The sequence below is a fragment of the Gadus chalcogrammus genome, chromosome 23 (genome assembly GCF_026213295.1).
Source record: "Gadus chalcogrammus isolate NIFS_2021 chromosome 23, NIFS_Gcha_1.0, whole genome shotgun sequence".
Lineage (NCBI taxonomy): Eukaryota > Metazoa > Chordata > Actinopteri > Gadiformes > Gadidae > Gadus > Gadus chalcogrammus.
Window position 1 is genome coordinate 15,092,156 of NC_079434.1, and position 18,807 is coordinate 15,110,962.

The 18,807-nt window shown below is 46.2% G+C and overlaps 1 protein-coding gene across 1 annotated transcript in view; it reads left to right on the forward strand.

The window, feature by feature from the left end:
- Positions 1-18,807, forward strand: part of cntnap2a (contactin associated protein 2a) — a 139,764-nt gene that overhangs the window by 117,633 nt on the left and 3,324 nt on the right. Inside the window, exons 17-19 of the mRNA XM_056584298.1 lie at positions 4,951-5,044; positions 15,714-16,019; positions 18,606-18,677. Of these exons, the coding sequence (XP_056440273.1) occupies positions 4,951-5,044; positions 15,714-16,019; positions 18,606-18,677 (472 nt within the window). The remainder of the gene's footprint in view (positions 1-4,950; positions 5,045-15,713; positions 16,020-18,605; positions 18,678-18,807) is intronic.

An 18,807-nucleotide genomic window follows, 5' to 3' on the forward strand; every position in this document is an offset into this window, starting at 1 on the left:
ATAGAGTGAACCCTTGACCACTGTGATAGACCTCTCTCCCTTTGCATCGCACTTCATAACTACCACTCTTTTTTCATGACTGTTTACTATGGCATGCAACAGTGTGCAACTGCTGCATACTGTTCAGTGGGGGGCGCAGAAAGGCGAGCGTCGGAGGGTAAACTTTCTGTTCGAGCTGACGAAGGATAAAAATGAAGAATCTCGTAATTTTTTTTATCATTTTTGTCCCCAACCATTAGTTGCGGAACAGTAAGACAGAATTTCCATGGAAAACATTTTTCCCGCCGTGCAAAGTGGGACATGTTTCATCGGAAGAGGCAGGTGCCGTCCATTAGGGGAGTAGCAGCATGTATGTCTTGGGATCGCTTCAGAGATTGCGGGCTGCCCAGAATCGCGGAGAAACCAAAGAAAACAACGCGACTGTCTATAGCGAGGGCCGGTTAGGAGTCCCTTTATATCCCTCGCTAGGCCGCTCTGGCAAAAGCAATGACAAGCCTATGAATACTGGGAAGGGGAGGAGGGGGGGGGGGTATGGGGAACTTTACCCAACATTCACTCGGTGGAGCAGTAAAAGCTCATAGAGGTCGAATTACAATGAAATATGTATGCAGAATGCCCGGGTATTTGTTCAGATCGTCCTGGGAGACGGCTTTGCAACTACCCACCACTGATTACCGCAGTGGGGAGAATACCCCACAATGCATCTCTTCCTGCCGCCACAGGAAATGATTGCAGAGTAGGATTACGTGCTTTTTATTCTGCACACACACACGGACACACACACACACACGTTCATGCACACGCACACATTCATAGAAACGCACTCACTAACATACTCAGGCAAACTCACACACACACATACACATACACATGCACACATTTTAGACACGCACACTCAATCACACATACCCATTTATAACACTTTTGCGCACGCATACACACACACACACTTTTGCAAAAATGCACACACAGATACACACACACACACACACACACACACACACACACACACACACACACACACACACACACACACACACACACACACACACACACAGACACACACACACAATCGACTTGTGAGGACTCCCTGGGGGTTGATGACAGCTTTGGCCGTTTCTCCTAGATGATATAAATGTTTAACACAGTCTTTGGGGTGTGACTGAATTACAAACCATCAGGGTCATCCGAGTCAGTCAGGGCCTTTTAACGCGGGGCCCGCCCCTTTATCTGCAGCCCTTTGGCAATTCCACAAAAAAGGGAAAAAAACGAGAGCCTCGATTAGGTTCTTTTTTGTCCTCAGATGGTAAGTTTAGCCCTTAACTGCCCAGAAAGTTAAGGCAAGGATAACGAGTGATGCGGCGTGTGTGTGTTAATTGGGATTTTGTGGGGCGGGCGGGGGGGATAAAGGAGGGGTTTTGGGGGGAGGGACAAGGTTGTTTGTAGATAGAGCCGGTGAAGTGGACCCTGAAGGTGTTCCCGCAAACAAAACATGGATTAGTGTTTTTCTCTCATCTTTGAAATCTATATCCGGGCAGGCTAAGACACCGGAGCGTGAAACCATGAATGTTAACGCCAAGGTTGTGACGGTAATCTGCCAGTTGGATCCACGGTGCGCTATAAACAATGCGTAAAGGCTGCAGCCCTACATTCATACGGTCCATCTTTATTTTACACACACACGCACACGCTCACCTTTGCCTAAACACGCATGCACCTACTTGTACACTGGCGTACACGAGGATGCGCACCCACTGCACATGCTGTACTGACACCCGTGTGTTTATCAGTATGTTGAGTTGAGCACTTTCACTTCCCAGTTTTTAATCCACAACTTTCAACACGTCTGCCCTTTTTAGGCCTCTTGTACGATTGGTCTCGCTGCCGCTGCAAGGGTGCTGGAGATGAAAGGGAGCGTCTTCAACTTTGTTAAAAGTTCTCCTCCTTAACCTTCCTCCTCCTCCTCCTGCTCCTCCTCCCCCTGCTCCTCCTCCTCCTCCTCCTCCTCCTCCTCCTCCTCCTGCTCCCCCTGCTCCTCCTCCCCATGCACCTCCTCCTCCTCCTCTTCCTCCTCCTCCTCCTCCTCCTCTGCCCTCGTCCGCTGCCTTGCTTCACTCATTCCAACCCCGACTCTTTTCTTCCTCCCCTGCCGTTTTCGTGATTCTTTATCTCCTTTTGACCTTTTCCGACTCATCTCCCTGCTTATATTTGCCTTGAAAAGCGTTTTATGTTTATTTTTCTTATTTTGAAGGTTTCACAACAAAAATACCCTCTTGAGTCGTACACACTCCCTGGAGAAAAGCTAATGTTCAAAGACCAACAGTAACTTAGTTTCCCAGAGCATTGATCTTTATAATGTGATGCGAGGAAACAGACTCATTTGGAATGGGATTATCACAAAGTCTAATTAGGCTACACCTACTGAAAGATTCTGAGGTCGATGCTAAATGGAAAGTTTAAAAGCCATATAAATGGTATAAGCTCATCTGTAACAACACAGTTGGGAGGAAACTCTAGTCATTCTTATTCTGAACACACCACAAATGTTTGTTTATGTGACCTTTGGGTAGCCAATAATGCAAATACAGCGTTAATGTGGAGACTAAACACAGCAGTTTAAGAGACAAGCCTCCCGATAATTGCAGCAGTGATTGTCAATGTTTGGTTCGATTAGTTCCGGTCACATTCAGTGGAATTCCTTTGAGGAAGCACGGAAAAGTCAAGACTTTTTCGGCTGGTATTCTCGGATGGTAAACAAGCCGAATGCCCTTTGATTGGCGAGCACAGTGGCAGGCGGTACAGTCAATATACCACTTGCCACCGATCACTGTGTTACAGGCCACTTGATCACTCACACGAGCTATATACATAGGTAAATCTTTTTAAATCGACTTCCCGCTTCCGGGCATGTGTTTGTGTGGTTTGGTCTGCATCCATACCATTAATTGTTGGGAGAGAGAGCGGGAGAGAGAGCGGGAGAGAGAGCGGGAGAGAGAGCGGGGGAGAGAGCGGGGGAGAGAGCGGGGGAGGGAGAGAGAGAGAGAGAGAGAGAGGGAGGGGGAGGGAGAGAGAGAGAGAGAGAGAGAGAGAGAGAGAGAGAGAGAGAGAGAGAGAGAGAGAGAGAGAGAGAGAGAGAGAGAGAGAGAGAGAGAGAGAGGTACAGTCAGAGATGGAATGAGAGGAGGGAGCGCCATACGGAGACTGAGGCGTGCCTATATTTGGGAACACACTGAAAGCAATTTGCTGAGTTGAAATTATTCTATTCACCAGTGTGGGACATAGCCTTCAGGCTAATTAGGAATTTGGGTGAAATAGCAATAACATGTTCATTATGGCCCACTGATATTAAAGTTGTATATTCCCTGTTTGCGTTTCTCTCTCACTCACTCACTCACTCACTCACTCACTCACTCACTCACTCACTCACTCACTCACTCACTCACTCACACTCTCTCTCTCTCTCTCTCCCCCTTTATCTCCTTCCCTCTCCAGCTTGCTCTCTCTCTCTCTCTCTTTCTCTCTCTTTCTCTCTCTCTCTCTCTCCCCCTTTATCTCTTTCCCTCTCCAGCTCTCTCTCCCCGTCTCTCCTTCTCTCTCGGTCTCATCCTCCGCTGATAATTCAGTTATTGTGTTCTACCTGGCCTTAATTTCTTCGGGGAAATACTATTGAAGCCATTGTAGAATGCGGAAATTGCATCTGGCGAATGGTGTGCAATTATTTATCAGGTTTAATCAGTGAGAGATTGTTTTCAAGTTCCTTAATGAAAATTCATGTTTCGGGTTTGCGTGCATCCGCTACCGGCCTGGTAAAATTAATAATAATTACACTGATAAACTCAATGATATCTTGTCAACTACATACAGTGCTTCAGGGATTCCTTCAGGATGAGCCAAAAATATACATTTACATAGTGGATGCAAATTTGATACACAAGTAAATTGGATCAAATGTGCGAACTGGAGCTCATTCCAGCATTAGATGAGATGTGTAACGAGTACTAATCAGTCCTAACGTGATGAACACCCAGGTTCATTTATTTTTGTTCTGAAGCAATAGAGTGGTGCTTGTAATTACCCCCAGGACGCCACTTGGGGCCGCCAATGCGCAATCGTTTGAAGACTCAAAGTGAATTACATTTTTGCACCACAAGGGTACGACATAAATCTATTTTGAGTGTCCTAATTCCGTTGTAGTTGTGTCAATAATAACGCTTTCATTTAGCGTTTTAATCTTGTGCGTACTTAGGTTAAAGAGCAGTTTTTGCTTTGTATTTTTCTAAGGGTTATTTTCAAGTCAACCCTTTTTTCTGCCATGCAGCTTACGATAATTCTTGTATTGTTTCTATCCGTTGAACAGCAGGCGGGCATAAAACGGCTTCAGCGGGATTGCAAATTGCCCGCCCAAAAGAAACCCCAGAAAAAAAGTTGCACGCATAACCCCTGCTGGAGCAGATGGATTAGAACCAGGAAAGCATTTCAACTGCTGTCTTAGATCATTACACTGGCTCCCAGAACATCTTGAGATTGATGTCAAGGCCCCTTTTGTTTTTTTTACATAATGTCTAAGCTGCGCTCGCTTTTCAAAATAAGCACCCTCCCAAAATAAGAGCCTTCTATTCACTGATTGCAATTTTCCCACTTTTTCTTTCAGTGACTAATTCTGTTTAAATGTCACTTTTGAATGAGATTTTTCACTAAATTGTGACTTGCTCTGTGTGGCCCTGTCTTGCCTTTCTGTTAAGAAATCTCTTCCACAAATTAAACTCTTTCCCTGTGTGTGTGTGTGTGTGTGTGTGTGTGTGTGTGTGTGTGTGTGTGTGTGTGTGTGTGTGTGTGTGTGTGTGTGTGTGTGTGTGTGTGTGTGTGTGTGTGTGTGTGTGTGTCTCTGTCTCTGTCTCTGTCTCTGTCTCTCTCTGTCTGTCTCTATACCTCTTTCCCACACTCCTACAGCTTGACCACTATCCCCCAGTGACTTACACCCTGCCGGATGCCTCAGACACACAGTTGAATCAGGTCAAGACGCTATTCCTGGGGAAAGTCTATGGTAAGTCAATCCGACAATGTAGCTCAGCTGTGACAATGTGACCAAAACATGACCACCAAAACGTAGAAAGCATTTTCTTCACCTTTGGATCATCAACTTCTTCCATGCCCTGTTGCTCCCTGCTGCCATATGTTTGAGATGTTTTATAGATTCCCCCTTGTTTAACTACGAACGACATGATCCACTGAAACACTGACATTAAAATGAAGACACAGGGAAGGTAGCCTGACATCGACCAAGCTATTCGCAAATGTGCATTAGTCAGGAACCTCTCCGTTTATAGATTTGGATTCATTAAGATCTCCAAGGGGAGTAATCGACGGGGGCTCAACAAAATGCCTCCGGTCGCAATTGGATAGACCTACAACCAATCAGAGCAACGAAATGTATGGCGCATCAGTGGCAAACATATTGGTAGTTTATAAAAATGCCTCAACGCGCTCCCTTAGGGCACTTCACTGTCATCACAAACCGCCCCCCACCCCTCACATACCACCACCCCCTTCATTAGATTAAAGGCTGTGAAAAGCACAACCCGAAAATCTGTCTGAATGGGAGGGGGGCCAGACGCAGATGTCAGAGCAAATGAAACACGAGTTTGCAGATTCGTCTGATTCCGAGCCTAAAAGACTGGCATAATAAATGTAGATATCTGTCTGAAAGAGTTCACTTCCTGTTCTGTTTTCAAATATGTCACTTACAGAAACAATTTATCTTTTTATTTGTACGTGTAATATGCGCATGAGAAATGCATAAGTTGCAGTGACACATATTCACCAGTAGAGTGTGGTATAGAACAGTGTTTGCACTTTGTGTCACATTTATTGGCCTTTTCTAGTACAATACCCATGACACTCTGCAAGCATGGAGCAACAAATCAAATCCTACCTGTTCTGACCTAGTTCATTTAAATCCCCATTGTCCTCTTGAGTTCCTGCATTATCTACTGTATATATTCTGCGTCAATGTTTTCACGAGAGAGAGAAAAAAGAAAGGACACCATTTAATTTTAATTTGTTAAATGGTGCAGCAAGGCCTAATGCCAAGATGTCGGCCTCTCTTTCTTTAGTTCTTATTTAAATTCCTCAACTGCAAGAAGCAACGTTAGCTTTTTGTTTTTCAACCATTGCCTCCCCCTGCATTAAATGTATCCCCTGAGTCAGGTCAAATACATTTAATATACATTGCCCTGATTCACAGTTACAGTCTCAAAGGGCTTTACAGGCCATAGTTCATGACCACCCACTCCCTCATTCCCCCCAAATAAAAAATTAGCACATACCTTTTACCAGCGAAGAAACTATTTGACCATCCCTTCCTCAAGGGACATTCAGGAGTGCAACACGTGCCATAAATAACATACATAATATCCATTGATGAACCAAAGTTTAGGGTTAACCTTTGGTTGTTGATGAACAAATCAATCACTTCATATATTTTAAGTGACCCAGACAGTTATCATTCTTCTTTCCACTTCAGCTTATCCTTATATTTTATTCAGTGCTTCGTCTCCTTGGGATATATACATATATAATATATATATATAGATATAATATATATATATATATATATATATATATATATATATATATATATATATTATTTATATATATATATATATATATATATATATATATATATATATCTTGTCTATACTGTTGATGGTGAATTCCCTCCCATCCTTCTTGGGCTGTCCTCTGCGTGGTGTGACAAGGTTAGCGGTGATCCAGAAGTAATGGCCACCGCATGCTTCACGGCTACCACCAGCTAGCCACCACCAGCTAGCTGTAGACCGCCGCAGCATGCAGCTCTGTCTCCGCGGGGTATACTCCAACTTACACGAGGCAGCCAGCCGTATGCCTGCATGTGTGCAGTCACGCACACACATGCACGTACGCACGTTCCAGCGTTCAAACACGCAAACATACACATACACACACACACACACACACATTCATGCACACACAGACAGACACACATGAATGCACTCACCACACGTATATGCAGACTCATTGCACACACTAATGTGTATGCGTGTATGCCCACACAAGAACACACACACACAAGTCCTGCGCGTGTGTGCACACAGAAACGTCCACATACTCCTAATTAGAGTGAAACGAGGACTTTGTGTCGAAAGGTGTAGGTGGAAACCGCATGCAGAGACAGACAAAGGCTCATGTTATAGAGAAGGAGAAGAAAGGCCACATGGAAGGCATCCATCTTTGCAGGACTGCAGAGGGCAACAAGCAAGCCATGGTTAATGTATCACCATGTTTCAGACCGCAGATAGCATGTGTAGCCCACAACACCGCATAGTAATTAGGAAACACAGCAAGGGCTGTACAACTGTTCGGTTGTGGAAGGGGAATGCTAGACGGAGGGGAAAAAAAGAGGGAAGGAGTTCTAGGTTTGGAACCAAAGAGGCAACAATGATTTTCGAGGAGATAAGGAATAACAAATGAAGGGAGTGAGAAAGAGAGAGAAGACAACAATGATAAGGGCGATGAACACCATGATAGGAAGGAAAGTAAAAAGAGGCGGTTGAAACAAAGAGATTTAACTAGTTTTTTCCTTCTCTGTGCATCTGACGTGCTCCAGTTCTGCCTCGGTACCAGAAACACACCGGACCCCTCAGACAGCACGCCCTTCACTTCTGCCACAAAGAGCCTTTGTTTGGCACATGGTGCGCACACTCAAGTACACACACACACACACACTTAAACACACACACACGCACATAGAGATGTATGCACGCCATCCCTCACATATACAAGTGCATGCACTTAAACACACACACGCACAAACATATGTTGATGCACACACACACACACACAAACACACTCCCACACAAACACACACATTAACACACAGTACACAAAGACACACACACACACTCACACTCACACTCAAACACAGGGATCAGAGAGATGTCTCCTCTGTCTCTCCTGACTGCTGATGCTCAACAGAGATGACTGTTGAAGTAAGGGAACAGAGCAAAGAGTAGGGCATTCAAAACATGTACGAGCAGAGGCAGACAGCCCCTCAAGCCGTCTCGCACTAATGCATTTAGACACAAATATGCTGCTCACTATTGCATTGTCTCCTCGAAGCCTTTATTCCAGCGTTCAAAAACATATATAGATTTTCTGAAATGTGGTCACATGCTGTTATATGTGATTCATACCTTGGAGGGAGGTCTTTGATTAAAGCTGTCAGGGAGGTTTATAAATACATGAGGTTTGGCCCCCAGATGGTGGCCCTGTATATCTGGCCCTCCATCTGTCCCCTTATGGTCTGATCCCTCTGGGGGGTGTGGGGGGGGGGGGGGGGGGGGGGGGGGGGCGCTCTGTGGAGAGCAGGTATACCATACCAGTGTGTGTGGGTGGCCAGTGTGTTTGTGTGTGTGTAGATATGTATGTGTGTGTGTGTGTGTGTGTGTGTGTGTGTGTGTGTGTGTGTGTGTGTGTGTGTGTGTGTGTGTGTGTGTGTGTGTGTGTGTGTGTGTGTGTAGATGTGTGTGTGTGTGTAGATGTGTGTGTGTGTGTGTGTGTGTGTGTGTGTGTGTGTGTGTGTGTGTGTGTGTGTAGATGTATGGATACGTGTGTGTGTGTGTGTGTGTGTGTGTGTGTGTGTGTGTGTGTGTGTGTGTGTGTGTGTGTGTGTGTGTGTGTGTGTGTGTGTGTGTGGGATGATGTACTGTGTATGGCTCTGTGCTCCCTTGGTCTCTGCTGTGGGATAGATGAGGACCGGAGATGGGTCATACATCATCCCCCAGAAGAAGAATCCTTGTGTCCTAACCCTATTGCCACTGCAAATCTGTGTGTGACTGTGTGTGTGTACGTCTGTGTTTGTCTGTGGGTGTGGGTGTGGGTGTTGGTGTTATTTGTGCATCGCTCTATTTGGGCTCAAATAAATCCAGAGAGCGGACAGAGAAGAGAGGGAGTGAGAAACATTGTCAGCATCAAGATGTGTTGATGTAGCGGACAATCTGTCGAGGAGACATGCATCACTTTGAACAGGGACTAAATCGTCTCTCCCTATCTCTCGCTCGCTCTTCTGGATCTCTCTTGTTTTCATACGCCTCTGTTTCATATTTTTGTTTTGTTTTTTATTCCAGGAAATGTCCTGTCAGCTGCTGGGACATTGCATCCCCTGCATCACTCCCCCCCAGATGTGAATCATTCACTGATCATTCCATCCTCGTGAAGTCATGCTGCCGTCCAGAGTTCAGGATAACGTCTTCCAGAACCCTGTTGTGTTTCGTGAATGATGGCCTTCCTTGCAGATATAACAAGAGAACATTTCTAGCGAGACTCCAGCCTGTGTTTTTAGGAGGTGGTTTTACAGACTGTACCGTTTAGTGTGTACCTGATAAATATGGAAGGCCTTGGGGCTAATGATGGGTGCACTACGGTGGTTTATTCTTGAATCGATTCTCCCGTCAGGATGGTTTAGTAGTGCAAGGGCAAAATAGTGAATCACACATGGGGTGGGGTGGGGGGGGGGAACAATCGGGATAGGAGTATAGGATCTTTAGATTACATAAACAGCTTAAGCCACGTAGAGTTGCACTTAAACTCAAATTGTAATGGACCGGCCATCGCTAAGTCAGGTCGCCGTCATTACGCTAAAATATGGGGGGCAAATTAGCTCTCTTTAACATTGGTGGGGACACCCCCTCCCCCCCCCCCCCCCCCCCCCCCCCCACACACACACACACACACACACACACACTCACACACACAGGGAATTTCGACCCCGGTTTAGTCGCTAATGTTGGACACCCATTCAGAAAATGTGGGTTTTAAGCCCCAAATGTCCACATAGGCATCCTACAGAACAAAATGTCTAACCTCATACCTTGTCCTCAATTACATGTTTCTATGACCGACTGTCTCTTGGATTTGAAATGTCTCTGCTAAATGTCCAACAAAATGCCATTCATACACTTATGTAAATATACATAACAATGAAACCTACAAATAACGCTGACTGCATGCGGAGCCCATATTGATCAGATAGACAGGCATGTTGGATGGGAACTCTTTGCAGTCAAATCTTTTTTGGTGCATCTTTTTACCTTAAGTCACAGCCTCGACCTTGTTCTGTCCACCCTCGTATCCAAGTTGCTTCGTTAATGATGAAATCATTGATTTATTAATAGAATGCAGTGGACCGTGACCTCGATCCGAGTGACTAGCCGTGTGTCTGCCTTATCTGTCTCTAAACATGGAACACCCTGTGCTTGGGTCTTATCGTCATTGAATCACTTAGTTATAATAATTATTTGACCGATTGTGTGTACGCGTTTATCCGTCTGCCTGTCTGCCTGGCCAACTGCCTGTCCGTCCGTGTCCGTACATTAGAATTTGAGGGTGATGTCATTCTGACCTCCTACCACTACATTGACTTAGACTCCCTCGCCCACCCTGGATCCATGTGTCAGTGGAGATCCAGATCCGGGTTTTCTTCAGCTGCTGCTGCCGCCGCCGCTGCTGCTGGTTTAGGGGTGGGACTGCACTGCAGCGAGAGAGAGAGGGAGAGGGAGAGCGAGGGAGAGAGAGACAGAGAACGTCCAAAAGAGAAACAGGGGGGGAAGAGAGAGAGGGAGTGAGCTGTGCAGCAATGTGCTAGAGTGAGATCCACACAGCCGAGGCATTGATCAGAGAGGAGGAGGAGGAGAGAGAGCAGGTTTGTCTAACTTCTATGGAATCACATGCATATGCTGGCCTCTATGTATGTGGATGTGCGGGCGTGTGTTTATGTTTGTGCGTGTGTGTGTTTTTGTTTTGGGGGGGGGTTGGGGTATTTTGTGTGTGTGTCAATTACATACTCGAGATAGATTATACGGCATGAATGGCAAAAGACTGTAATCATCATTCAATTCAATTGTTATTCACCATCAGTTGTATTTACATTGAATCACAATTGACTCCACTCACTCGACTGAAGTTGAGTCAGAGGAGCAGTATAAACTGTGTTCCAGCACCCAGCAGGTGGCTGTTACTGGGAATGAATGGCATGCACAATCTTTAATCCTTTTACGTAGTGCAGGCGGTTTTTGTATACTTGGAAAAAATACTTTCAGCCAAAAGGCACATGCGGATGATTCTTGGGTGTGTGTGTGTCTGTCTTTCTGTGTCCGTCTGTCTGTCTGTCTGTCTGTCTGTCTCTGTTTTTGTGTCTGTCAGTGTGTGCGTATAAATGTCTGTGTAGTTAGTCTACGAGTGTGTGTGTGCACAGAAGGAGGGTGTGACCACAAGTGCTCTTTGCTCATCCAAAACTCACAGTCTTCCATATCCTGCAGCCATCAACTCCTGCTCTACATCCACCTGCTTTACCCTCGGCACCTTTTACACTGCCTTTGGTTTCCCGGTGTCACTCGGCTCCTGAAATACCTCTGCATTTCATCACATGCTTTCCTTTGTGTGTGATTGTGTTTGTGTTTGTGTGTGTGTGTCTTATTATTTCTCTATTTGCTAATTTCTCTGTTTTTACTCTCTTGCTTTGTGTGTTTCTTCTGTCTCGATATCATGTGTTGATTTGTGGGGCTGAGCACATTATTTTGCCATCATCGCCCCCCCCCCCCTTCTCTCTCTCTCGTTATATATTGTCAGCTCCTCTGTGTCTTCCTATCTCGCTGTCTGTCTGCCATCGTTAGGTCTCTCTCTCTCTCTGTCTCTGTCTCTCTCTCTCTCTCTCTCTGTCTCTGTCTCTGTCTCTCTCTCCTCTCTCTCTCTCTCTCTCTCTCTCTCTCTCTCTCTCTCTCTCTCTCTCTCTCTCTCTCTCTCTATCTCTCACACCGGCGGTCTAACGTTCTACCGCTGAATCAGCTTCCCATTTGTTGCCATAGCAACTGTGTTTGATCTCCTCCACCCGACCAGCCCTCCGCCCTCTCTGGCCGCCCTGGTATTCAAGAGCCCCTCTCATCAAACACACTGGCCCGCCTCTTCCCCACTTCCCCACCAACACCACCACCTCCACCCACACCACCACCCCCCCATCTCCCCTCTCCCCAAGTCAAGTGGAATCTGCTACACCCCTCCCCCCCGAAGGCAGACGCGGCACTCCCTCCTCCTCCTCCTCCTCCTCCTCCTCCTCCTACCTGTACCTCCACCTCCTCTTTTTGTCTCCGCCATGCCTTGCTCATTTGCATGTGCCTAATATCACTGCAACCCCAACACCTCACCACCCCTGACGGCCCGCCCCCGTCACCATTGACTTCAATCCTTTTCTTACGCGGTGAATAATTCATGGCACCCCCTGTTGGTAACCCTGGCGACAGACAACGACAAGGTGTGCAATCTTCTGATCAACCGTTGCCGCATGATCTTGTGAACTCCTCAACGCTCTCGACTCGTCTGTGCGCTCAGCAGGCGCGCACGTGTTGGTGTGTGTGTGTGTGTGTGTGTGTGTGTGTGTGTGTGTGTGTGTGTGTGTGATTGTGTGTGATTGAGTGTGTGTGGGTATGACCTATTTGTGCATTCACTGTGGAGGCAAATAATAGTTTTTCCTTCTGCCTTCCCATGTGATCAAATGTGCATGTCTATGTAGAGGTGTTGAGTTTGTTCTGTTCGAAGAATCCTCTTTCGGTTTCTTCCTGTAAGGGTTTTCTAGAGCGGTTGTAGAATGATGATAGTTGCTGGTGAACCCATTCCCTATCAGAGCAAGACTGTCCACCGTTGTTTTGTATGGTTTACTCTGGCCTATAGTGTATGTTCTTCAGCACAGTGGGCAGATAGATAAACAGACAGACAGACAGAGAGAGAGAGAGAGAGAGAGAGAGAGAGAGAGAGAGAGAGAGAGAGAGAGAGAGAGAGACCTAACGATGGCAGACAGACAGCGAGATAGGAAGACACAGAGGAGGTGACAATATATAACGAGAGAGAGAGAAGGGGGGGAGGCAAGCAGGCAGGCAAGCAGACAGAGGGATGCATGACAGACAGAGGGATACAATGTAGGTGAGTTTCTTTCACCTACATTGTATGCAGATTAGGCCGTTGCTTTCAATCGGTAGTCTCTGCATTAGTATTCACAGCCAGGCCTGGGCAGTATTCAACACATGCTAAGGGAGGGAGAGAGAGGGAGGGAGAGGAGAGAGAGAGAGAGAGAGAGAGAGAGAGAGAGAGAGAGAGAGAGAGAGAGAGAGAGAGAGGCCAGACGGAGAGAAAAGAGATAGAAGAGAGGGGGGGGGGGGGGCGAGTGGGTTGAGAGGACGCAGGGTTAGGGTTAGGGTATTCATGGGGATGTTGTCAGAATTCTCTGCTTGTGCTTACTGCAGGGGTGGTAGACAACTCTCTCTCTCTCTCTCTCTCTCTCTCTCTCTCTCTCTCTCTCTCTCTCTCTCTCTCTCTCTTTTTCCTCCAATTATCTATATCTCTCTTTTCCTCTCCCTATCATGCTGCCAAACAAGCAAATCTATTGTGTGGAGATGGATGTGAACATATCCACCCACACACACGTGCAGACGCAAACAATGAGCTAGACTCTGGTTTTGGTTTGTGTGGAATGATTGACAACCACAAACACACAGACGCACACAAACGCACACACACACACAGATGCATGCAAACACACACACACACACAAACACACACACACACACACACACACACACACACACACACACCTGTAGGGCATCTGTTTTAATGGTAAATATTGAGATGACACAGATAGCCTTGAGAGGTATGTCTTGGGACTCTAATCAGTAACACACTCGCACACACTCGCTATAACAGACACACACACACACACACACACATATATTAGGCTCTTACAAATGAGATAAAGAGGGACAATTTCATTACAAGCCATATTTGCTCTCCATTACAGAGTGAGGCTGAACCTCATTTCCAAGGAGCGCCACACACAAAAATACACACACACACCCACACCCACACACACACACACACACACACACACACACACACACACACACACACACACACACACACACACACACACACACACACACACACCATACTCTGTTGAGCTTGTTATCCATCGCCCCTGCATTTATTCTGCAGTAGAGCAGTTCAGTCCCGTCCAAATGATTCCTCTGCCTGAGTCAAAGTAATTGCAGAAACCAGGAACCAAAAAAGCCCAAAAAACACTGCAATACTTGTTTGTACAGTGAGAGGTTGAGATTATAAAAATGGAACAGATCTGTTTGAACCCTTCTGTCAAATAAACTTCAACTTCCAGTACAATTTCACAGGGAAACACCCCTCCTAACACCCTTGGTTTGACAAACCGACAGACATGCATACAGACAGACAGAGAGAAAGTCAGTCGGACAGAGACAGTAGATACAGAAGACCAGTGTGATTGCATTTTGAGCGAGCAAGAGAGAGAGAGAAAGAGAGAGACAGGTTCTTCTGCATCTCAAATCAAAGATCACTACATTGAAGGCTTTCCTCGAACCAGGGAAATAAAATGCATTTTCATTGAGTTGTATTGTTCAAATGTAGTTATTTCGTAGCTTAATGCTCCATCTGTGAAGGTCATTAGAGGCCATAGTCTTCAATCTTTGCATTGTTGATGTCAATGTATGGGGAAATGAAAATTCTGGATGGGGTGTTTATTTACAGAAATCAGGAAATTGCATCCCTTCCCGTATCTACGATTTCTTGTAATGTGCTGATCCTGGCCCCTGATTGTCTCTTGGAACCTGCTTAGCTCGGCCGTGCCTCTGAACCCTCACATACCCATAGAATCTGATTTATCTCTCTCCCTATCGCTCCCTCCCTCCCACGCTCACTTCTCCTTCTCACTCCTATCTCTCCCTTTCCCCTTCCCACACTTTTATTGCTATTCCATGTACTTTTTTCTGTCTCTCTTTATTCAATGATTTATTGAAAACTAAAGAAGCCAGAGGTTTACGGTCCATTTTCCAGGAGCCCTATTCTAGTGCTCCGTGTCATCATCTGCGCCTCTTTCAGTAACTCACTCTTTTTTATTAGGATGCTCCTTCAAATTACAAATTGCTTTATTGACAACTGGTTCTTTTATATTAAACAATCCTTCCCTCTCCAATTAATTTGTCTATTATCTGCCCGACTTTCTGTCTCTTTCCTTTTTGGACGCAACTCCTCTGGATTACTTTACTGACATGCCAGTGGTTCTATTTTTACCTCTCCATCCTATTTCCCTAAGCTCTGCCCACTCTTGTTCTGCCTCTCTCCTTTAAAGGGGACATATTATACCACCAGGTGTGAGTGTGATTGGCCGCTACAGGCCGTTTTGAAAATCTGCCTCTTCTGACATCACAAGGGGAACGATCCTCCTAGATGTATGACGGGTAGATGAGCGACGTTTGCTACAGTCCGCTTGGTAGGGCTGGTAGACTGATCTATCCAAAACACATCTAGGTGGACACGCCCACTTGTGATGTCAGAAGAGGGAGATTTTCAAAACGGCTTGTAACGGCTAATCACACACACTTGTTTAGTGTCAAGGTTGCATTTGTTTGACTCGGCATCATTGCAAATGAGGGTCATCCCTCAATTGATCTCTCGAGTATAAATAAACGTTAAATACGAAAAATACAAAATGATATGTCACCTTAAACCACTTCACCAACCCCTGAAGAAGTGGTTCTTCTTCGGCGGTCCAGTGGTTGTTACCTTCTCCTGACCTTTTCCCTCGGGTCTCTTTGGGTCCACAGAGACCGGCCACGTGGACCCTGAGCTCATCGACCGCTACAACAGCCCGGGATTCGTCGGGTGCCTGTCCAGGGTGCAGTTCAACGGCGTCGCGCCACTCAAGTACGCCCTCAGAACACCCGCCTCTTCGTTGGCCCCGCCCCCGGGAGCAGCAGCAGCCACAGCCGTCGGCCAATCAGAGGGACGCACGGTCTCACGGCAGCCAGCGTCCTACCAGGGCAAGCTAGTGGAGTCCAACTGCGGCGCTTCGCCTCTCTCCATCCCACCCATGTCGGCCGCAACGGACCCCTGGCATCTGGACAACACAGGTGGGCGGGACATCAGGGGATGGATGTAGATGTCAATCATGTTATCTTATTGATAATAGGTTGCATTGTCAGTATGTGTATCATGCTATCTTATTGGAAGTTGATGCTGCTGGGAAATGTTTGAAGATTCGTGATCCTTCCAGTAGGTAGAAAAAGCTGTAATATTTTAATATATTACTTGGAATGTGAGTGAGTGTCAACAATACCATTTTGGTTGCATATACTTTTTCTGATTGGTTGTTGGTTTGGTACAGGATATTTTACAATTCACATATAATTGCATTATGGGAAAAAGGTATATAAAACATATAAATTGTTTTATACATTGTTGTGGAAGTCTGTCTTGCTCCAACTGTTGGGCAACTGGCTTGGCATACACATAGACTACTAAATACACAAAAACACCTCCACAAAACCAACCAGTTTCTAGTTTCCCATCCCACATCGATGGACATTGAAGTATGGACACTGCGGCTATAGCCATTCCGAAAGTGCTTGGCTCCGAACTTGGCCTATCAGAATGCTGGACTGGGATATGAGGGAACCAATCAGGTTGATAGATGTGAACCTCCTGAGTGCTGACTCTCAGTCTTTGCTCCTCTGCTTGCGCTGTAGATAGAGGATAATATTTGGCACGTCTTTCGTTTCGATTACTCTCCCTTTACTTATTTTTATATTTCCGCCTCGTCTCCTCTTCTTCTCCTGTTTATTTCATTTCATCCCACATTTGTTCTACTTTCCGGCCCGCTTACTTACTGCCTTTTATTGTTCTTGCTTCTTCTGAATAATCTCATTTTACAGTGAAAATAGAATATGTTGGAATTGTTACATAATATATAAACTGTATATTGAGTATCTCTCTCAAAAACTCTCTCTTGAATCCCCACAAACACACACACATACCCACCCTCACACAACCTATAACATTAACACTGTCTCCCTTCCTCCTTCGTTTGTCCAACTTCTACCCCCCCCCCCCCCCCCCCCCCCCCCCCCCCCCCAGCCCATCTACCTCAGCTCCCTGAGCCTCACTCCTCCTCCCTCTCCTCCTCTACTTTCATCCCTCCCTCCTGCGCTCATCTTTTCTTCTTACTCATGTTCTGCACCTCCCATGGGAGGCCTGGGCAATGCAGACTGAAGCAGAAATAGCTGCCAGCTCATTCCAGGGAATGTGTGTGCGTGTCTGTGCCTCCGTGTGTGTGTGTGTGTGTGTGTGTGTGTGTGTGTGTGTGTGTGTGTGTGTGTGTGTGTGTGTTGGTATATTCGCTTGTATGTGTATATCTTGTATGCGTGTGTGTGTGTGTGTGTGTGTGCACTTACATGTGGTTGTGTTTCTGTGTGTATGCGTGTGTGTGTGTATGCATGGGCAGGTTGCAAGGTCATGTTTTTAACCCTTCACTCCATCTCTTTGACACTGTGTGGGTGTGGGTGTGTGCGTGAGTGTGCGTGCGTGACATGAGAGTGTGTGTGCACGTGTGTAAAATTTATTGTCAATAAATCCGGACCAGCAGCGAACTTCCGCAGGAGGTCGATCACCATGATCGTCACTCTCTCCCTCTGCCTACACCTCGTTCGCCCACCCTTCTAGTACCCACACTACACACACACACGCATACACACGCACACACACACACACGCCTGCACACACACACACGCACAGACAAACAAACTTACACACATACAAACACACGCACACACACAGGCACACAAACACACACAAATAAACATGCACACACACATATATACACAGAGACACACGCACATATGCACACGCACATCTGCACACTCACACTCCCGTGCCCAAAAAAACACATACACCCACGCACCCTTACACTTACACACTTACACACACACACACACACACACACACACACACACACACACACACACACACACACACACACACACACACACACACACACACGCACACATTTACCTTGCGGAGCTGCCCATCCGCATAGCACAAGAGCCGACTGACGGAGACGTATCGCGTTGGCCAGAGGACGGCAGCAGTGAATACAATTAATCTCTGAACCCGGCCCCATAGCTCCTTAACGTAACACACCACACTCCACAACCCCCCCTGGGTCACTTCTACACACATAAGTAACCCAGGCTCCATACTCGGTGCATCCGTGTTCTGCAAGTCAAGCAGGGGCCTGTGTATGCTGCCGCTGGAGCCGCAGTCGCCCGCAGTGTGCAATGCATGTTTAGTATTTCTGTTGGTTGGTCTGCCACACACACATTGTGTATTCATCACAAGTAGGAAGCGCAGGAGAATGTCGTTGGCACACTCCACTAGCTTATGCAGATGGATCAGAAGGTGGTATCGACAAATTATAGTTTCATATCAGTATTGTCCTTCCTTTCACTGCACTTTACGCAAACTGCACACTGACTGAGTAGAGGACAGACATTTTTTTTCTGTATCCGAATAAATAAGAAAACTGTAAAGTTCAATCCCCGGGATTTCCACAGATTTCCCTTGTGCTTGCTACTTTTCCAGCTGAAAGACAAATCATGACAGTGATGGAAACAGGGGAGAATGAGTTGAGGATGACCAAGTTTTGTGTTTTCTTTGGTCAGATGCAGAGTTTCCCTTCAACGAAGAGAGAGTTGTCCCTGATGGCGTCAACAGAAACTCAGCCATCATCGGAGGTACAGTTGATTCACTAAATGTATGATGTCATTGTATTTTAATAGGTAAATGTACAGGTTACGTGAAATTATAATAATCTCAGTGCATAACATCAGTGTTACCAACGATTTGCCGGGATCCCAAACATGT